This window comes from Rhinatrema bivittatum, chromosome 7 (assembly GCF_901001135.1).
Source record: "Rhinatrema bivittatum chromosome 7, aRhiBiv1.1, whole genome shotgun sequence".
Taxonomy (NCBI): Eukaryota; Metazoa; Chordata; class Amphibia; order Gymnophiona; family Rhinatrematidae; genus Rhinatrema; species Rhinatrema bivittatum.
The window spans coordinates 216423324-216445963 of NC_042621.1; the positions used below are offsets into that span (position 1 = coordinate 216423324).

Below are 22640 nucleotides of genomic sequence, written 5' to 3' on the forward strand. Positions count from 1 at the left end.
TTAGGTTTTTATTATCCGGCTGGAAAACTTTTTAGGCTGGTCATATTCAGACAGGGTATCCGGCTAAACTTGTCCACTAACCGGCTTACTGAATATGGACCTCGTTGGAAACATTCTCAGGCTCACGTCAGTGATTTCTTCCTCTAGAGTGAACTCATCACCTACAGGGGATATCTCAGTGAGGAGTATGAAGTGGTGACAGATGATGGATACATCCTGAGTGTTAACAGAATTCCTTGCGGGATAAAAAAGGTTGGGAATGAAGGTATGAAATATTTGTTTGAAGATTTGTTGGGAATTAAAATAAGGTTTTTTTATGATGTTGTCTGGAATTTTAATGCTGAATTATTACCAGGCAAGTGAAAGAGAATAACTCCAGTTCCTTTCCTTCATTTGGGTTACTTTCCTTGCTGTGCATGCCAATTTTAGACCTCAACATATTTTTCAGGCTGCACTGACTGCTTTAGTAGGAAGAAGGAAGAAAGCTGATTCTCCATTTTTTTTCTCCCCCCCTTGTTTGCATTTACCCAGTTCACTCAGCACATCCGCAGGATTGTGGAGCAATGCCAAGAGTCTTAAGGCTTGGACTTCCGTATTCATAGCAGCCTGAAAACCAGATCATTTTGTGATCCTTGAGGGCTGGAATATGAGATCCCTGAGCAAAATGTTTGTGTTGCAGCCACCCTTGCCTGTTGGCCTAAGAGCCCCATGGGTCTTGTGATGCTTTTATGTTACTTTCCCAGTTATATGCCATTATGTTTCTTGCCCAGTTTACTATAAGCAAAGGCGAACAAGTATGTTGTACCATTGGACATCAGCTGGATGCTACAAGGGTTTTCCTTGGGCACTGCTTGCCCAGGCACAGGATCCCAAATCTCTTATTTCTGTGCAGGTTGAGTAAACGTTAGTTAGTTATGAAATTTGTTTTCTGAGCCATGTAACTTTTAATTATTCTGGGCAGATCACGGTTTAAATCTAAACAGCATATATTCAGGTGAAATACACTAAGCAGAGCATGTTTGGCTAGGCATAATACAACAATAATATATACAACAAATAGCTTGTATTTTGTGGAGAACAGATAACATCAGACATGAAATTCAAGAAAAAAAGAGTGATTTAAAGGAGAAGAATAAAGATGAAAGTTTGGCAATAAGTTATTGCCTTTTGCTACTGCTGTGACCAGCTGTGTTCCTGGTTTGAAAGCTGTAGTTCCATTACTCTCACTGTAAAATAAGTTCTATTGCGAACATAGTGTATATGCTTCCTCATTAGATTCAAACTTTAGTTCCAGTTTCCATTTATTTTCATTTTAGGAACGTAGAATAGCCCTCATTAACCAGTACAATTTGAGGAAAATCTTAGGAGGTTTCTGTGCAGAAAACAAAGCCAACAAGCTACAGTTTTCTTGAGTTCAGATCCTACTTGCTGCTCATGAGCCACATTCTTGTGAGAGAGGATTGTCCAGGTCTCGCTCACAGAGCCATGTCTGCTAACTCACCTTCAGGCAACACAAGAGGCAGTCGTAGTGCCTGGCTAACGGGCCAATACAGTAAAAGTTGCGGGATGCGCACAATTTAGTATTCAAATGAGGGCCCGTGGTAAAAAGAGGCGCTTGGGACACTAGCGCGTCCCTAGCGCTTTCTTTTTTGACAGGAGTGGCGGCTGTCAGCGAGTTTGACAGCCGATGCTGAATTTTGGCGGCGTCTGTTCTCAAACCCGTTGACAGCCACGGGTTCGGAAACCGGACGCTGGCAAAATTGAGCGTCCGATTTTCAAGCCGCGGGCTGATTTAAAAAAAATTTATTTTTTTTTTAATTTTTTATTATTTTTTACTTTTGGGACCTCTGACTTAATATCGCCATGATATTAAGTCGGAGGGTGTACAGAAAAGCAGTTTTTTTACTGCATTATGAAGGTCTAGTGCAAAGATGATTTCCCTTCCTTTCTTGTTCATATTTATTTATTTATTTAACATTTTTATATACCGCAATTCATGTAGCAGAGTTACATATCATTTCATATGTTTGTGCAGAAATATTGATCCCTCTAGAGAGAAATTTTATAATTGCTGCTTTTTCTGTCTAGCATGTAATATACTTATTCACCTATTGGGCCAGTAATTTGAGAGCCAAATGAACCTAAAGGGCTTCAGCGCTCACCAGTAGACACTGTGGGACTTAGCAACACTTTCGTCATTATTGGTTTTATATGGCACCTTATGAAATATGTAGAAAATCTATCATTAGACCGAAGAAATGGAAACAGCGGGACAAGGAGGCACTTCCAGTTTGTGGCTGGCAGCACTGAGAGAAACAGCATTATGAACATGAGGAGATAACTTGTTCTGCAGTGTGGCGGCCGGATGAGAAACACTAAAACGAGATGAAGTTTGTTTTATACAGTGCAGTGTGTGTGACTAAAGGAGTGGAGAAATTACTTACCTAGTAATTTTGTTTTCCTTAATGTAGACAGTTGGACTCAGGACCAATGGGTTATGTGTGCCCCTGCTAGCAGATGGAGACAGTCAGGTTTCAAAACTGAATTCACCCTAGATACACCCCTGCAGTGACCTCAGCCATTCAGTATTCTCTTCAAAAGTCATTGTGGACATACTATTGAAAAACTCGATTAGAATTTTTGGATAAAACTTTATAACTTGATTAAAAAAAACTGGAGACCGCAACTGTACTCAACCAAACCTAAGCGCTGAATCCCAGCAATACTATGGATGCCCTGAATTAGGGATAGGGCGACGGCTTACCCATAACCTCTTGGAATCGAGATTCACCTCATGGGCGATTCCTTGGTACCGTTCATGGGCAGCCGTGGGCGGGATGCTGAGTCTATCTGTCTACACTAAGGAAAATGAAATCATCAGGTAAGTAATTTCTCTGTTTCTTAGCGTGTAGCTAGATTGACTCAGGACCAATGGAACGTACAAAAGCTACTCCCAAACGGGGCAGGAGGCTGCCTGCGGTCCGGTTAGCACCACCGTCGCAACGGCTGCGCCCACAGTAGTTTTGCTTCCAGATCAAAGAAAAAATCTTCTTCTGGAGATTCTGAAAGGTATACATTAAAATGATATCAGAAATTGTCTGAAATAACTAACACAACCTAGGTGTTGCGTCCGTCGGTCGCAGATGGCTGCAACTGCTCTGCCTCCCCTCTCTTTTACCCATTTCCTCCTCCATTGGAAGAATGGCTGCCTCCACTGCTGTTTGCCGAAACCCTCGGCATCTCCGAGCCAGCATGGGCGTCCCAGTCCGCCACGCTTCTTCCTGAGGCATCCTAGGGCACGCACGTGTACGCTGCCTATGTTTTGAATACATTATGGTGGGAACCTCGGGGGCGGCCCCACCACATGACATCAGTATCTCCGGGTATTTAAACCTCTGCTCTACTCCAGTTGAACGACTTAGCAAGGACTTTGGTTTTGCTACTCTGACTGCTTCTAAGCTGCTCACTTGGATTCCTCACTGCCCTTCAAGGTATCTCGCTACTACAGATGCTCGGGTACCCGCTCCTTGGGAGCCTCTTGCTTCTACTCGCCCTCCGGGATTAATCTGCCTAACCTTAAGGACACCCGCTCCTCGGGGGTCCTGTCTGCTTTCTTTCAGGAACCCTCGGCGCTCCTAGGTACTTGCTCCTCGAGGGTCTATTCTGCTCAGGGTATCCTGCACCTTGGTCCTCAGGTCCCTCTTTTCATTCAACTACCGAAGGAAGTTATCAGCACTGCTACTCTGTGAGTACCACTACGTTCCAGCTCTCCTCATGCCACCCTTCAGGTTCACGGCCTATCCCGCACTGCGGAATACTACCGGACCTTTGCTACATCTGGATGAGACCATCATCTACAGAGACCAAGCACTGTGATATCTCTGGACTACAGCACTGTCCGCTCCTTGGGCAAGATTCTACTCATCAACTGCAGTATAATAAAGCTTTTTCTCCTCAGTGTCTGCTTACTAGAGTCTAGCCAATCGTTGTGGTTCCCCACGGGGCCCCTCCCTGTGGGAGGAGTCATCGCCACTTCGACCAAGAGTCCACAATATGCCACAAACCCAACACTAGGTAAGATATTCATCTTAATTGCAGCAATCCTTCCTAATCAAGATTAAGACTATCTATCCCAGATATCAAGATTGTTATACAAAGAAATCAGTAAGGAATCATAATTAAGTCAAAATAGATGTGAAAAATCCCTACCCAAATTGACACCTAAATATCTTAGTTTCTCCTTTGCCCATCTAAAAGAAAATTGTTCTTGCAAATAGAGTGCTTCTAAATCCTAGAAGAAGAAATCCAGTAGCTCTAGTTTAACCATATTCATTCTGAACCCAGAATCTTGTCCAAACCTCTCTACTTCTGCCACAATAATCTTTCGAGACTTTTCTAGCTTGGTAAGAATAAACATTGTCATTCTCATATAAGGAGATTTTATGGCCACCCCCAATGCTAAGGCCAAATGTATTGGAATGTCCCCTAATCCTCTCTGCAAAAGGTTCTATACTAATAGCAAATAGAAAAGGAGAAAGTGGGCATCCTTGTCTCAAACCTCTCCCTACCCCAAAGTCAAGAGAATAACCCCTATTAACCTCTGTACAAGTTTTGGGATTCTTATATAATTCCCCCACCCAATGCACAAAGTGACTTCCTACCCCTGTTTTTCCCATCACTTTAAAAAGAAAGGACCAGTGAACCCGGTCAAATGCTTTTTCTTCATCTACTGCCAAAAGTAAAGATGACAACTGACATTGTTTAGCATAATGGGCCAAATTAATCATTTTCCGCACATTATCACAGGCATAAACCCTGACTGATCTTTGTGTATCAGGAAGGGGATAATAAACCTCAACCTCTGGGCCGAAATCTTAGCCAAAATCTTTAGATCTAGATTAATAAGAGAGATTGGGTGGTAAGAACTACAAAAATTAGGATCTTTCCCTTCTTTAGGCAAAACCGTACACTCTGCCACATTTGCCCCTGACAAGAACTAACCTCCCTCTCAAATAATTAAACATGTGTGTTAAAGGAGACACCAGCCACTCCTTGAAAGTCTTATAAAATTTTGGGGTGTAGCCATCAATACTAGGTGCCTTACCCGATTTCAAATCTTTCATTGCCAACAACACTGTTACGCTGGAGGTGGATCCTTGGGCTGAAGTGGGGTTGATGCAACCCGTGGCAAGGGCCCACGGGTCCCCACCGTCAGCAGGTGGAGTGGGCTGAAGCTAGAGGCCACTGGAGCTTCACCTATACCAGCCCACATTCCCCTCGGGTTGAGCCTTTGGGTGCCGGGGCCGGCAGGACTTAGGCGGGCCACAAGATAGGAAGATGAAGGTAGCTGGCTCAGCCCAGAGACAGCAGCCAGCAGGTGGCATAAGTCTATCCGAGACGGGTTGCAGAAATGGAACCCAAGCACCAAGGAACAGAGAGCGGCTGAAGGTGCTTGAGCAAAGAAAGTCCAAAGCCTTGAAAGTCCATGTCCAGAGGATAGAGGTAGAGGCGTCTCTGTCAAACTCAGATAAAGGTTGGCGGCCAATGGAAGCTGTGGTGAGCAACGTAGAACTCTGGACAAGTAAGAGTCTTTAGCAAGGTTATCTGTAGCAATGGTCAGGGCGCGGAGAAGGCAGGCATGGTCAGGCGTAACAATGGTCAGGGCACGGAGAAGGCAGGCGAGGTCGGACGTAGCAGAGGGCAGGCTTGGAGAAGGCAGGCGAGGTCGGACGTAGCAGAGGTCAGGCTTGGAGAAAGTCATAAGACAGAGTCAGGCAAAGCAAAGTCCAAATCCGTGAAGTCAGACCGAAGCAGGGAACGAGGAATCGGGAACACAGGGCAGAGACGAATCTCTAGAAGCAGCAAGCACTCGATCAACAGGGAACCGAGGAGACCTGTTGCAAAGGCAACGCTTAGGAGCGCTGCCCGAGCTTAAGTACGCTGAGGGTGATGATGTCAGCATCCGGGTCTGCAGCCAGGTTCCCGTCGCGGGCCCTTTAACCTTTTAGATCCTGCTCATTGAAGGAATTATTTCCTGATGCCCCTTTTTACATATCTTAGTTAACTAGACCCAAATATGGTATAAAAAAATTTGCAAGTAATTAAAAGTATATGAAAAGATGTTCCACTCGTGGAACGTTGGTACCTAAAAGGTTAAAGGACTTAGAGCTGCATGCGCACCTAGGAAGGGGCACGGCACCGTCATCAGCGTATCTCCGCGGAGCAAGCAGAGAGGCCTGCTTGGAAGAAGAATCCTGGCTGGAGGTCCCGGGCAGCATGGCAGGACCAGGAACACTGGCAGGGGTCCGAGGTCGGAGCCAGCAGCCGACTACCACCAACGACTGAGAGTTGAGCACTGAGGTCTGTCTGGGAAGGTGAGAAGGCCGCACTATTTATTTGCAATTTTTGTATACCGACATTCGTTCGGGGAACATCATATCTGTTTCCATATAACATAAAGTAGCCAACTGGGCTTTACAATGAACTGATAGGCGGGCAGCAATCATAACAAACACTTCCCCTGAAGTAACGGAACCACCCAATTTTTCTCTATCCTTTACCCCCAAAGTTGGTAAATTAATATCCCTTAAATAGGCATCTATCTTTTCCTCAATGTCCCTATCCTGTTCATATAGTTCCTCATAAAATTGAGAGAATCTCCGCCAAAGACCAGCCCCAGCTAATAAATAAGCTACTTCCCTGGTCTTGATTTTCATAGTTTGTGTCTGTGTAAATTTTGCTTTTAAGTGTGTGAGCTAAGAGTTTCCCAGCCCAATTTCCCAATTCATAATTTGATTGTTTGACCAAATCTAATTGATAAGCTATATCCTTAGCTTCCACTAGTTGTAACTTATGCCTTGTCTTCCAGCTCCCTAAGAATATTGCATTCAGATTTTGTTTATGCTTCAGCTCTAATGCCAAGATTGCTTTCTTCAATTCACATTTAATCCTATTGGTCTCTTTCTTTTTATAGGACGCCAACGCTATTAGTTTCCCTCAAATAACTGCCTTGAGACAATCCCACACAAGTGTCGGTGTTACCTCTTCAGAATCATTAGTCTCTAAATATTCTACAATAGCTGCTTGTATTTGTTGGCTGACATTTATTTCCTGCAATAAGGGTCATTAAATTTCCAGAAATGTCTGCCTGAATCATTTATAACAAGGCTAACTTCCCACCATACTAGTGCATGGTCTGACCACATGATGGATCCAACCTCAGCCCTCTTCGTCTTAGCCATTTATCCACAAGAAAAAACTGTATCCTTGTATAAGAATTATGTGGCTTTGAATAAAAGGAGTAATCACTAGAGGAAGGATGTAGAATTCTCTATACATCTATTAATTGTCATTTATCCATGACAGCCTTAAGTCTAAGTCTCAAAGCTTTTAAAGTGCAACTGGACCCTGAGGAACTATCAAGAGATGGATTCCTAATAAGATTAAAGTCTCCTCCTAATATCAAATGACCACTGACATGTAACACTACTTTCTCATCCATAAGATCTAAAAATTTATTTTGATGAGAATTAGGGCAGTATTCTTTCACCAAAGTATATTTCTCATTGGCAGTTTGTAGCTGAACAAAAACATATCCCCCATCCAGATGTCTATGCACACGATCAGTACTTTCAGTGACATCCCTACTCCTCCATATTTATTTTTGGAAGTGCATGGAGCAAGGAACATGTTAGGATATTGCCTAGATTCTATCAGCTCTCATCCCATTTACGTAGATGAATCACCAGATTAAAGGCAACCATTGCTCCCAAGGATCTCAGTTCTTTAAACAGCATTTTTTTCTTAAAGGGCGAATTCAAGCCCTTTACCTTTAAAGACACATTTAAACCCCTGCATTGAATCGTACAATAATTCCACAAAAAATATTATCAGACCATATCCCACCATTGCATTCCATTTATCCCACCTCCACACTTACCAAGCATACCCTCTACTCACCCCTCCCCCATCCGTACATCCACCCTATCCTTCCCATACACAAAGGAAAACTCCCCCTTTCCAACCTTCCTTCCACACAACTGCCCCCATATTCTCACTAACTTCCCATTCCTGTCCCCTGGCCCCATTACTAGTTGCAAATAGAGCATCTATTTCTTCCTCTTAACCATACATAGAAAATAGTAGAAATGCCAACTATTATTTTTCAACCCAACATTCTCCTAAGATATCAAACTGTCACAACATGCAACATGAATTCCTGCACAAAAAAGAGAGAAAAAGACAGCAACTTATAAGCTGCCCACTATCATCAAATAATGCTCTACGTTACGGTCTCCCAGTCTAGGACTGAACAGATGGGATGCAGCTCCTTCCAAATTTCTTCATAGCTGGCGTCCCCCCCCCCTTTCCCACTGTTTGCCACTTTGGTCTTTCCTGCTCTATATGGCCCACGGCTAATGAGGTTCCCACCAGAAAAGATAAATCGGCAGCTTGCAGAAATACCATGGCCTCAGCATCAGTTCTGAATCTGGAGGTGACCCCACTGATTGTAAGTACTAAGCCCACTGGGAACAGCCGCCAATATCGAATGTTTCTTTGCGTAACAGTAAGGTCACAGCTTGTAGTTCCTTGTGATTTTTTATTGTGGTGGGGGCCAGATCATTATAGACCACTATATCCTTTCTTTCCCATGTCCTTGATCCCATCTCGCGCGCTTGATTCATAATTTTCTTCTTCAATCTGAAATCATGTAAGCAGGCAATGAAGTCTCTTGGAGCATTTCACGGGGCTGCGCCCAGAGCCCTGTGTGCTCGATCAACAGCAATGTCGACCTGACGTGGCTGCTCCTCAGTCTCATCACTGACCATTAAGATGGTCCTGCAAATCCGCTGCACCACCTCTGCAGCATTTTCATAATCCTCTGTCTCTGGCAGCTCCCAGATTCTCAAATTAGACCATCAAGAGTGATTTTCTAAGTCCTCATATTTATTAGCCAACTCGGTGTTGGCCTTCTCTAAATCCTTCACCAAGGATTGCAACTGCATTGCCAGAACTGATTGCTCTTCCATTTTGGCCTCCACCGCCTTCACTTGCCTTGCATATTCCACTTGCTCCACTACGCTGGCCAGGCCCTCGAATCATAGGAGAAGTGGCTCAGATTGACCGTTTTTTTGCGGCTAGACATTTCCATGATGCCTTGGAATTCAGGTCAGTAAAGATCTGGAATATTTTCCACCAATAAATCAGTTTTATTCCACTTGTTTGAGAAATGTGGTGGGGAGTCTATTGCTTAGGCATCCATTTTAGCAGGCTGATGTCACTTCCCCCGTGCCTATGCTTTTGAGATCATGTAAGTCCCATCTTCAACTGAATGACCCATGTCTTGAAAGCTTGTGTACAACAATATTTTGAGATCATTCTTAGTTGGTTTTGTCACAGCCTGCAAATGATCTATTTTTCTCCCAATCTAATACAACTACTCGATCTTTGCACTATAGGTAGTAGTTGTGAGAGAAGAGCAAAGTTTGCATACATTGCATAACTGAAGCTATAAATACCAAAGACCAAAAATATAAGAATGAAGAAGAAAGGGGGTCTGGAGTGACCCCTACAATTTTAGAAGAATCAAATATAGGAATAGAAAAAGTATCAGAAGGAACATTTGAAGGAATGCAAGTCTTATTGTGTTCAGCATTAAGAGGTGTGAAACTACCAAAAGACATGATGACAACTAATGAGACACAATAGAGAGATAACAAAAGGAAAGAGAGATTGGTGTATCTTCAGTATAGGAATGCTGCCTTGATTTTATAAAACTCTCTAAAATTGGTTCAGCTGTAAAAAATAAATAAATTATAAAATTGTTTGCTTTTTTTTTTATCTGTCATCTTTAAGAAAGGGCGCAGATACTAGGGATGTGAATCGTGTCCTCGATCGTCTTAACGATCGATTTCGGCTGGGAGGGGGAGGGAATCGTATTGTTGCCGTTTGGGGGGATAAAATATCGTGAAAAATCGTGAAAAATCGTGAAAAATCGCAAAACCGGCACATTAAAACCCCCTAAAACCCACCCCGACCCTTTAAATTAAATCCCCCACCCTCCCGAACCCCCCCCAAATGACTTAAATAACCTGCGGGTCCAGCGGCGGTCCGGAACGGCAGCGGTCCGGAACGGGCTCCTGCTCCTGAATCTTCTTGTCTTCAGCCGGCGCCATTTTCCAAAATGGCGCCGGCCATAGACGAACACGATTGGACGGCAGGAGGTCCTTCCGGACCCCCGCTGGACTTTTGGCAAGTCTAGTGGGGGTCAGGAGGCCCCCCACAAGCTGGCCAAAAGTTCCTGGAGGTCCAGCGGGGGTCAGGGAGCGATTTCCCGCCGCGAATCGTTTCCGTACGAAAACGATTCGCGGCGGGAAATCGCTCCCTGACCCCCGCTGGACCTCCAGGAACTTTTGGCCAGCTTGTGGGGGGCCTCCTGACCCCCACGAGACTTGCCAAAAGTCCAGCGGGGGTCCGGAAGGACCTCCTGCCGTCCAATCGTGTTCGTCTATGGCCGCCGCCATTTTTCGGCGCCATTTTGGAAAATGGCGCCGGCTGAAGACAAGAAGATTCAGGAGCAGGAGCCCGTTCCGGACCGCTGCCGTTCCGGACCGCCGCTGGACCCGCAGGTTATTTAAGTCATTTGGGGGGGGTTCGGGAGGGTGGGGGATTTAATTTAAAGGGTCGGGGGTGGGTTTTAGGGGGTTTTAGTGTGCCGGCTCACGATTCTAACGATTTATAACGATAAATCGTTAGAATCTCTATTGTATTGTGTTCCATAACGGTTTAAGACGATATTAAAATTATCGGACGATAATTTTAATCGTCCTAAAACGATTCACATCCCTAGCAGATACCATTCCCTCCCAAACTAATACAAATCATCTTTTGTGACTGAAAATGCTATAACATTTTTAAGATTAGTACGATCTTGCAGTTGACCTACTGAAGAATTTTCAAATTGTAATATTTAGTCAAGAGACCGTACTTTCTACCCCATAGACTTGCACTTCATTTTTAAATTCTTAAAAAAAATCACGTATGCAAATATTAAAATGTTTCTCCAGAATCCAGATGTTGCTCCCAGTTACCTGGTTTATACAATGACAACAAGGCTGACCCCATACCTGGCTTCTGCTACCTGGGCCATCCTGGACTGTGGATAATCCATAGGCATCATTCACAGTCTCAGAGGTAGGGTTGACCATCGTTCAGTAGTGACACCTAGTGGGCAGACTTATTCCACATCAGCTGAGTTACTGAGAGAGTTGCTGTTTGTTTCCCATGGCTAAGGGCTGTTGCTGTGATAACTGGACTGATTTGGCTGTGAGATATTTCCCCTGTAAATGTGTGGTAACATTTAAGGGGTAAAATGTGTTTTATTTTGTGTTTTTTTCTTTTTAACCTTCACAATTGACAGAATTTCTTAATGATAAATGTCCGTCAGATCCTGCTCCTTCTATGGCAAATTTAGAAGTTCCTACCCTCCAGGAGAGTTTGGCGCATTTGTATAATGAGTATCCTTACTCTCTCTTCGGCTTTAATTCCACTGTTTTTCCTTCTTTCAGTTTGAATCTTCTCTTTCTTGTGGTCTGACTGAGCATAAGAGTTGTATATGATATTCCTAAAAATTATGATTTTGTATTTTTTTATTCTGTTCTTTTATATACTATTTCTGTGCAAGTCTGATTACAGCTGCCTATGGGGGAGGAGGAAATCATGGTTATTGCCAGTCAAAAGGCCTCTAAATTTGTACCCAAGGTCACAAGGAACATCAATGGGATTAGAACATAAGAACATAAGAAAATGCCATACTGGGTCAGACCAAGGGTCCATCAAGCCCAGCATCCTGTTTCCAACAGTGGCCAATCCAGGCCATAAGAACCTGGCAAGTACCCAAAAACTAAGTCTATTCCATGTAACCATTGCTAATGGCAGTGGCTATTCTCAGCCTGCAGCTCTGACCATTAGGCTACTCCTTCACTCTCTTTTTTTTCCCTCAGCAGTAGCATTTTCTTTTCTTTCTCTAGTTCAGGTCTTTCTTCCTGTTTTGTTTTGTTTTTTCTCTATATCTCTGGAGCCAATGCAGTAAAGTGCACCCAGCCTAGCGCACAGTTGGGCACGTGTTTTGGGCGTGCTACGCTAGCACCCAATGCAGTAAGGAGATTAGCGTGCCCAAAACGTGCACTCTAACAAATGCGTAGCCGATAGTGCCCTTCACATGTAAATTCCATGTAGATGAGGCTATTAGCTATTACCCCCCCCCCCCCCCCCCCCGCCCCGTCCCCGCTGCAGGAAAGCACTGGGCGCCCAACATGCACATTTTAACATGGCAAATTTAACTCCAGCCCCGGAGGTGGAGTAAAGTCAATTAGCGAGTCAAAGGCTCGTGAGATATAAAAAAAAAAAAATACAGTCCTCTATGTTGCGATGTGTCATCCTACTTAGTATCGTTGTGACACTTTTTTATTTACTGCCTGTGTTGGAGAAATAATAAATGTATATTGACTTGATTTAAAAAAAAAAAAAAAAGTTTTTTCTTCTGGCTGTACAATTTACATGCCCCTAGCAAGGGGCGCTGTATATAAAGCACTTCAGCATCCTCAGCAAAATAACAAAAAATTCAGCCTGAAGAAGTGGGATATAAACAAGCGTTTATATTGAGCTCCCGTTGCAACTGAGCGCTATGGACACATCATTCTCCCCTAGCGCGCCCTTTTTTATGCAGCCCATCATTTGAATACTGCATCGGGAGCCCAGGAGATGTGGCTGCGCCTGCATTAGGAAAACGGACACTCGATATGAGCGCCCATTTTCAGCGCGTGTCTTGTTGCATCGGCCCCTCTGTTTTTGTTTTTTTTTCCTCACAGTTCATTTCTTTTCTCCTTTTCCTTCCCGCCAGTCTGACTCATTTTTTTCTTTCCTCCTCTCCCTCTCTCCTCTACCTTTTTCCACATCCTTATGCTCCAGTCTCTCCCTCTTTTTGCCACTCCTGTGTTTTTTTGTCCCTTCTCTCCACTTTTATTTCCTCCTCCACCAGTTTCTTCTCCCCATTCTTTCCCTCTAGTGACAGTTCCTTCCTTGCCCTCTTTCTTCACCGCTTGCTGCAGCGTTGCTTGGTTCCGTTTAGTGTGAGTCACACCCACACAGTTCCGGCAGGGGTAACTCCCTTCCTCATAGTTCACTGCTAAGCCTTATAGAGTGTGAAACGAGCACAGCAGCTAGTGAGAGGAAACAGCCTGAGCAGTGGCCACAGGAGGCAGTGAAACAGCCCAAATGGCAGCAGCAGGCATGGTGATTGAGCAATAGTGGTAGCATTGCTGAATGATGAGCGGCCATGCTGCCTTGCTTCTTTGGCAGCCGGCAAAATCTGTAGCAGTTACAGTGAATGCATGGTCCTGCTAAAAATAATAAAAGTATTCATCTTTGCCAGGTGAACATTTCTTAAGTTTTATAGCATTTTCATTCATAAAATCTGCAGCAGCTTCAGTACCTTAAAATTGGAGTGTGGCCAAAGTAACGCCAGTTTTTAAAAAGGACTCCAGCGGTGCAGATACAGGCCAATACAGTTTTTAAAAAGGACTCCAGGGGTGATACAGGAAACTGCAGATACAGGCTGATACAGTAAACTGAAAACGAAGGACCCTACAAATAGTCCATGCAGATACAGGACACAGTAAAGTGTCCTGTGCGCGCGATTCAGTAAACTAAAATATTTAAATTAGGGCCAGTGGTAAAAAGAGGCGCTAGGGACACTAGCACGTCCCTAGCACCTCTTTTTGGACAGGAGCAGCGGCTGTCAGCGGGTTTGACAGCCGACACTCAATTTTGCCGGCGTCAGTTCTCGAGTCCGCTGACAGCCACGGGTTCAGAAACCAGATGCTGGCAAAATTGAGTGTCCGGTTTTCAATCCATGAGCCGCGGGCCAATTTCTGATTTTTTTTTTTCTTAACTTTTTTTAACTTTCGGGACCTCCAACTTAATATTGCCATTAGTCTCGGGGGGGGGGGGGGGTGTTAGACGTGCGTTTTCGACGCGTTATTACCCCTTACTGAATAAGGGGTAAAGCTAGCACATCCAAAACGCGCTTCCAAATGCAGGTTAACACTGTACTGTATCGGCCTGTAAGTGAGCCTGATGACAGTGCCAGGGAAAATGGCTGAAACTATCATAAAGAATAAAATTACTAAACATATAGATAGTCCTAGTTTAATGGGACAGAGCCAAAGGAAGTCTTGCCTCACCATTCTGCTACGTGTTTTTGAAGGTGTGAATAAAATTGTGGCGAAAGGTGAGCCAGTTGATGTAGTGTATCTGGATTCTCAGAAAGCATAGTAACATAGTTCTCATGGCAGAAAAAGACCAAATAGTTAGGGACCTTCATTTTCAGGTTTAATTGTTCTTTATTTTTCCTGGGAATTTATCAGTGTATTATGAGAAGAACAAAAACAGGAGAAAATCAGTTGGGGGAAAAAAAAAAGTCTTATTTTTCTTGGTAAATATCAGAGTTATTTTGGTGGACAGAAGCCAGGACAAAATATTAAGCAGAATCTCCCACCCAACCACTCAGCAGCATCTCTGTCTCTGCCTACCCCTGCGCTGCAACAGCGTTCATCCTTACTGGATAACTCCAGGCTTCTCTCCGTCAGCTGCATTCTTACTGAGGCTCCTGTGCTGTGCAGGGCCAGGGAACCTGCCAGGAAAATGCTTCTGGTGGACAGGGCCTGCTTCAGATGCTTTCATGGCACCAGACAGCAGCCACTTTGCCTGCTTGGGGGATGAGGCAGGTCTTGAAATACAACATGGGCAGCACAGGAAGGTGAGTGCTTTCACTGGTGGGGGGATGGGACATGAAACTCAGCATGTACTTTGGCCCATACTGGCTTCCAGCAGTAGCTGGATACCTTGAAACACCTCATCTGCAACTCTAAAGGAAATTTTAAATCATCCTAAAATTAGGGTGACTATCGGTTTAAACTGATTGTCACCTTTGGAAAAATCTGGGAATTTATGAGTGAAAATCGGTTGAAACTGAAATTGAAGGACCCTACAAATAGTCCATCCATTCCACCCAGCAAGTTTTTTATGGTAGTTACTGCCACTCCGAGCAGGTTACCCCCAAGCCTTATGTTAAGGGTAGCAATATTAGCAATTTAAACCAAGCATCTATAAAGCCCATATCAAAATTATTGCTAGCAAGATTTTTACAGGGTGAGCAGCCTTCTTGATAATTCATACAGTGCTGCTTGAATGTGCTTTTCTTTTGGACTTTGGCCGTAGAGTAGTCCTGTGCGTTTTCCCTAATATCTGTCTATCAGTACCCCGGACCATAAAAGTCAGGGCCCAGCATCGGCTGCCGTCTTAATCCAATTCCCCCTTTTTCCCCCCCACAGTCAAAGTGGAGCGCGATGCTGCTTTTGCATCAAAATCATGTAAGCTAATTAGTTAAAGGTAATAATCCCCATGCCTTCTGTTAGGGGTAGCAACTACCACTCCATGCAGATTACAGTCTATGCACCCTTTAACAAAATACCTCGAGAGACTCCTTGAAGAAATTAAAAAGTAATAAGATAGGAGGCAGTGGTCTATTGTGGACTGAGAACTGGTTAAAAGATAGAAAACAAAGAGTGGGGCTAAATGGTCAGTTTTGTCAACAGACAAAGGTGAAAAGTGGAGTGCCCCAGAGATCTTTACTGGGTCCGTTGCTTTTTAACATATTTATAAATGAGTGAGGTGATCAAAATTTACCGATACAAATTTTTTCAAAGTTGTTTAATCACAAGAGGACCTTATGAGACTGGGCATGCAATTGGCAGATAATATTTAATGTGGAAAAGTGCAAAGTGATATAAGTAGGGAAGAGCAACCCAAATTATAACTACAAAAAGCAAGGGGTAGATTTTAAAAAGGTGCGCACGGGCATACATGTGCGCGAGCTACCCGGCGCGTGCACATGTACACCCGATTTTATAACTTGCGCGCGCAAGTTATAAAATCAAGGGTCGGCGCACGCAAAGGGGAGTGCACAATTATGCACCTTGCGCGCGTTGAGCCGCTCTGCCCTCCCCCGTTCCCTGTCCCCTAGCCTGACCTTCCCCCCCCCCCCCCCCCCCCCCGGATCTTTATTTTACCTTTTTGCGCATCGGCCAATTGCCGGCAAATGACCGCTGTGCCAGGAGCCGCCGACACCCCCCCCCCCCCGCCCCTTTTTTCAAGCCCCGGGACTTACACTCATCCTGGGACTTTATGCGCGCCGTAAGTCTTTGAAAATCTGCCTCCAAGGTTCCACAATTGGAGTAGTCATTCGGGAAAAGAATCAAGGCATTATTATAGATAATATGTTCATAGCCTCTACTCAGTATGCAGTAACGTCCAAGAAAGCAAATAGAATGCTAGGAATTATTAGCAAAGGTATGGAGAAAATAACAGAGAATGTCATAATGCCTCTGTCGCTCCATGGTGCCACCTCACCTTGAGTATTATGTGCAGTTCTGGTCACTACATCTCAAAAAAGATATAGCAGAATTAGAAAAGGGACAGACAAGTGTGACCAAAATGGTAAAAGGGGATGGAATAATTCCCCAGTGAGGAAATGTTAGAGAGATTAGGGTTCTCCAACTTAGAGAAGAGATGGCTGAGGAGAGATATGATAAAGATCTATAAAATAATGAGTGGAGTGGAATGAGTAAACGTGAATTTGTTGCTTACTCTTTCAAAAAGTACAAAGACTAGGGGAGACACAATGAAGTTACTGGGTAGTACATGTAAAGTAGGAGAATTTTTTACTCAATGCATAATTAAACTCTGGAATTCATTGTCAGATAATGAGGTAAAATCTGTTAGAGTAGCTGGGTTTAAAAAAGGTTTGGACAAATTCCTGGAGGAAAAGTCCAGAAACCATTATTAGGGTGGACTTGGGAAAATCCGCTTCTTATCCCTGGGATAAGCAGCAAGGAATCTTTTGACCTTTTGGGATCCTGCCAGGTACTTGTGACCTGGATTGGCCACTGTTGGAAACTGGATACTGGGCTTCATGGGTCTTTGGTCTCACCTAGTATGACGAATCTTTTGTTCTTATATACTGTGGCCATGGACTCACTACAAGTTTGGAGTTTAGTCATATGGCTTATCTTGTATATAATGGTGTACGTTGACACCAGAGTCTACATGTATTAGTATTACTATCTTTGCAAATCGAGATTTCCAGGCTAAACTGTTATTTCATTCTCAATAATCTAAGTTGTAAAATCAAGTTTATGCAAGAGATTTGAACAGTTTAGAATCATCGAATGTGTCAGAGGAGGTGTTATGATACAGTTTTTCAAAACTTTCACAAGAGTGCCAGGGGCCAGCCATTTTTGAAGCGGCCTTTTTTAAACTTTTGTTTTATGTTTGCATCCAGAGGCTCTACAGTGGGGTTTCTAGTCACAGATCAGTGGTCTAAATGTGAAATAGGCTGCATAAAGCATTGGTTGTTTGGACCTACAAGGTAATCCAGAGTTTCTGGACCTCAATTCAGAGGTTTCTTCACAGTTTTCATTAACTTAACTCTAATTTAATGTGTCAGAAAGTACTTTTTGGTGACTTTAGTGATAACAAATAGAGCTGTTAAATATTTTAAGGTATCTATCACTTTTTTTTTGGCTTTCGTATAATATTGCAGAAATTTGCTGTTTGATCAATGACTTTTATGTTTCCTTTGGCACTCTTTGTTTAGTTCTGTGGTTTATTGATTTTTTTTTTTTATATAGAAATGGCAAGTTCCATTTACCTTGGGTTTTCTTTCTGCTTTTTTCTTTTTGTTTAAAGAAAAACAGAAAAGAAAAATTGAAAAAGCTTCAGGCTATTCTGGTTAAAAGTTTTGCCCAGCAGTGTTTTGGGTGTAAGTATATTTTAGTGTTCAGACAGGTGAATCCAGAACCAGTGGGTTATGCACCTCTACTAGCAGACGGAGACGGAGCAAAGCTGACATCGCAGTATATATACCCCTGCAGTGACATCAGCCTACCAGTATTCTCCGTCTCCAGCAGATGGTGAATGTGCATCTCCCTACTGGGGATGGCTAAAAAAAAAAAAAAAAAGAATTTTCCAAAGGAGAAGAGAAGAATTATTCGCCCTGCTCTCTTATTTTATTTATTTATTTCTAACTTTTTATATACCGAGGTTCAATTAACAAGATTAATTATCACTTCGGTTTACATTATGTGATGATAGCTTATGGTCCTCCCTCAGTTAAGAATTCTTGAGGTGATTTCTTTGGATCCTTCTCTCAGATGAGTGCCTTGGTCCGGTAGCTGGTGTTTCAGCCAGCATGGACTTTAGCTGTAAAAATAAAAACAGCTGGAAGGCAAACGGGTGCAGGAGACAACGCAGTGGTGAAGGTCCTTGCCCTCTCCCCCCCCACAGCTGGAGACCGACCTTGTATTCAGCTGCGGGGGAGCTCAGGTTAAGGGAAATTAAAAAAAAAAAAAAACAAGAGAAGAAGGGACATTAAGTAGAGATTCCTCCTCCACCCCAGTCTCTGTGCTCAGCGCACCAATCCGATGGTAGTTCCCACCTCTGGGGGAGCTTAAGGGACATGGGCAGCTTGGCAGGTTGAGCAACCCTTTTTTTGGGCCTGGTCCCACTCTCAGCCTTGTCTTGTTTGCCAAGTGGCAGTCCATGGTGCCATTTTCACACATTTTCTCTGTGCAAAGACTGCCCTCTTCAGTTCCGTCGGTCTGTGCTTGTGCGCCTGGCTGTGCGTCCGGTTGTGCGCTTAGTTGGGTGCCTAATTGGGCGTAGATGTAGTTATTTGGCGCAAAACTGGCGGCGATAAGGGTCCTTACCTTTCGCCGCCAGCGATGTATCCGCAAAGTTGGCCCCGACTCCGCCCCCATTTAGTGATCGCACGCGAAAAGTCCCTTTTCGCGTGCGATCGCTTTTGAAAATGACCACCTTAGTTAGGTGCATAGGAGTGCCTACCGGGGTGCTTAGTTGTGTGTGCACTCACACGCACACACTTATTTGTGCACACTATCTGAGCATCCTGGTAGGAGCTCAGTTTGTGCGCTTATCAAGGCAGCGTGTTACGCGTCTAAATTTTGGGCACATTATCATCAGACGCCTGTTAGGGCATATTGACAGACTGATGGTGCCCATAGCAAAAAAGCTTAAGTGCCTTGCCCTATGAGTTGCTTGTCATATTTGGGCAACCCAACCTGGCGTTCCCTCTAGCTTGTGTCAGTGCTGTTTGGAGGCTCAGTGAGAATTGCCTCCATCTGAGTTTGCTAAGCTCAGTTCTTTCCAGTCTAGTGCAGGAATGGAAGAAGAGCTGCCAGAGGTGTCATCTGATTTTGGGACTTCCCTAACTGGTTTGTCAGCGAAGGAGGGTGGTTCAGTGGGCGCAGATCTGATGCCACCTGGTTTTGGCATGGATTCTTGCATAGAATTTTTTCAAGAACTGCAGTCTTTTTTTTTTTTTTCAGGTGCAGTCCTTGGCCCCGGCCAATCTTGACAGGTCAGGATCATAGGCTGCAGATCCCCGCACATCTGGTGCTGCGGGTAAGCGTCAGAGTAAGCTTAAATCTGCTGCGGGTCTCCCTGATAGGGACCCAGATAACACAGATTATGAAGCCGATCCTTCCTCCCTGGAAGATGGGAAAATTTTTCTGGGATTGGAGCCGTATAGAACTATGTTTCCTTTCCTTCATAAGGATAAGTTACCAGCTCTGATTTCCCAGACCTTGATGATGCTGGGAGTTCCGGGGGGTGTCTGATCCAAAGAAAGATCCCATTTTGATTATTTTGCATAAAAGCCTCTTGTTTCTTCCCTATTATGGAGGCCATTCAAGAATTGATTGAACTTGAATGGGGTGCCCTGGAAGCTAATTGTAAAGGGGGATGAGTCTTGGAAGGACTATACCCCCTGGATCTAGCTGCGAGAGAGCAATTGCTCTTTCTGAAGGATGATGCACTTGTGTTTACTGTTACCAAGTGGATGACTATCCCCATGGAAGGGGGAGCAGCCTTGAAGGATGCACAGGATAGGAGAATTTAGGCTATCCTTAAACAGGCTTATGATAAAAATGGCAATGAATTTGCAGATACTTTCCTGTTGTTCCCTGGTGGCTTGCTTTTGTTTACTTCTCTCTCAATAGGTCAGTGAAGCTAGTGTGAATTCCAGGGCAGTGATGGAACTAGCAGCCGCCTTTTTGGCAGATGCGGGCTGTGATTTGGTCTGCACTTCGGCCAGAGGGGTGGCTTCGGTAATAGCGACTAGGCGTCAGCTGTGGCTGTGGCTGAGAAATTGTTCAACCTGTACAACCCATTGGGTTCAAGTTTTTATATTACAATATAGGTCAATAGTAGATGAGTGCTGATGTATTTATTTTTATGATCATTTTTTTGCAGCTTAAACGGCATAATAGCACCCTCTGGTGGGAAGTGATTGGTTTTTTTTTTTTTGTTTTTAATCTAAAAAAGTACTATATATTCTGTCAAGTTCTCTAATTAGGAGAGAAAAAATAAAACAAAAGTAAGCCGGATAAAAAAAAAAAAATGTTTCCGATTGGAGGCTCCATATCCATTTAATGATTCTCACTCTCCTTCCAAACTTTCCAAAACTAAAAGGGGAATTTTCCAAGGCAAATATGTATTTACCTGACCACACATTTCTCTCCCCACATTACATAGCGTGTGTACTTTTAGCCACATTTAATGGAGGCGTTCTTGTGGGCATGTTTAGGTCAGGGGAAGAAGGGAAGGAAAGTAGCGTGCACTCATGGCCATATTATGGCTCCATTCTTACCTGATTCATAAAGTTACCCCATATCTTTTTACAAGAGAATTAAGATTGTCCCAGTTACACTTATTTTGTGTCCTGGACTACCATGAAGTTAGGCTAGAGAGAAACTGGCTGAGCATGTTTTCTGTTGCTGGCCCCAAATTGCCCCAAATAGGGTTCCTATTCACAGTACAGTCATCAATGATTTCCCTACGTTTCAGAAACAGCTCAAAGCCTGGCTTTTTAAGATTCATTACTGCTGAGGTTTTAGGTTGTTCTATTGTTGTTATTGAATAGAATCTTAAATATCTGGTTTTATGATTTAATTTTTCTTGTATTTATTTTATTTATTTATTTATTTATTTATTTATAATTTTCATGATATTCAATCATACAATTGAATCACATTAACAGAAAAGAAGATTAGATAGCCACCTAATCATTGTTATTTTTACATAATAATAACACAAACAAATTACTATCCTTCAAATCTGAATTTACCAAACTACTAAATTCTGGGAGTCCTGTATATGAGCAGTTATAAAACAAAGATAACATATCCTTTAATCTTGGATAAGCATATGTGGAAGAAATCATTTAAACTAAGCCTTATTTAGGTAACAGATTCTATTCTTCACCCTGGTTTCGTTGTGCCTCCAAGAATCTCTCCAATTGCTCTGGTTCATAATAAACATATCTTTCACCCCCGTTATACATTATGCACTTACAAGGAAATCTCAATTTGATTTGTAATCCAAATGTTCTAGCCTGATTTACTAAAGTCAAAAACCTTTTTCTTCTCTGTTGAGTATCTTTAGATAAATCTGGGTATATCCACACTTTCTGTCCCAAGTATAAAGAGGTTCTCTTTAATATAAACATTTTCAAAATTTTATCTCTATCAGACATCTGTTTAAATTTAACCAGCAGAGTGCCTCTTTTCTCTACTTGGGAACTGAAAGAAGTTTCAATTAACTCTGTAACATTAAGTGATGTTTCTACTTCATTTGGTACTATTACACTATCATTTTTCCAACTGATAAAGTAGGCATTATAAATTATAGGAAAATCTTCTCCTGACATTGATAGTATTTCTGAGCAATAGTTTTTTAATTGCTCACAAGGGGAGATCATTTTACACTTCGGAAAATTTACAATTCTTAAGTTTGTATACTTAATAGTATTCTCAATACTTTCAATTCTCTTTGATAACAAATTTTCACCTTGAATAATTGTTGTTTGTACAGATTTTATCTGGGTTACTTCTTGTTCTATTTTATTCATTTTCTCAGCCTGACTTGTCACTGTTGGATTGATATTAAGCAAAACAGCTTGCATATCTTTAATATTAATATTTAAACTTGCAATATTCTTTTGTAGTGCAACTATAGCATGCCAGATTATATCCATTGTTATATTTGAGGGATTTCCTGAGAATACACCTAGTATTGGAGTGTCTAATTGGTTTATAGGGGATTCTTGCCTAGCACATGCTTCCACGGGTGGATTTGAATCTTTCCTATTAGTAGGTGTACTAACCCTACTAGGTCCCACCCCCGGAGAAGGGAGAATTGCTTCTCCCTGCTCAATCTGCACTGACTCTTTTACGGCCACGAACTCCTTAATCGGGCTCAAAACCCCATGCGCAATCCGCAAGGGGAGTGAACCTGTTTCATGGACGGATACAGCGCTACAGGGGGGGGAAGGTGGTAATGGCGCCCCGGGACTAAGACTTATTTCTCCCGGAAGGAGAGATGGCTGCTCACCACTTCCTCCTTCAATGGGATACTCTGAGGCTATCCCTTCTGCCACCGGATAATATCCTGTAATGGCCGTTTGAACAGAGGTTGGTCTCACAGGGGTTAAGGCTTCCTGT

The 22640-nt window shown here is 43.2% G+C and overlaps 1 protein-coding gene across 3 annotated transcripts in view; it reads left to right on the forward strand.

The window, feature by feature from the left end:
• Positions 1-22640, forward strand: part of LOC115095729 (lysosomal acid lipase/cholesteryl ester hydrolase-like) — a 116512-nt gene that overhangs the window by 36888 nt on the left and 56984 nt on the right. For all 3 annotated transcript variants that reach the window (XM_029609821.1, XM_029609823.1, XM_029609822.1), the window contains exon 3: positions 148-265. In XM_029609821.1, the coding sequence (XP_029465681.1) occupies positions 148-265 (118 nt within the window). The remainder of the gene's footprint in view (positions 1-147; positions 266-22640) is intronic.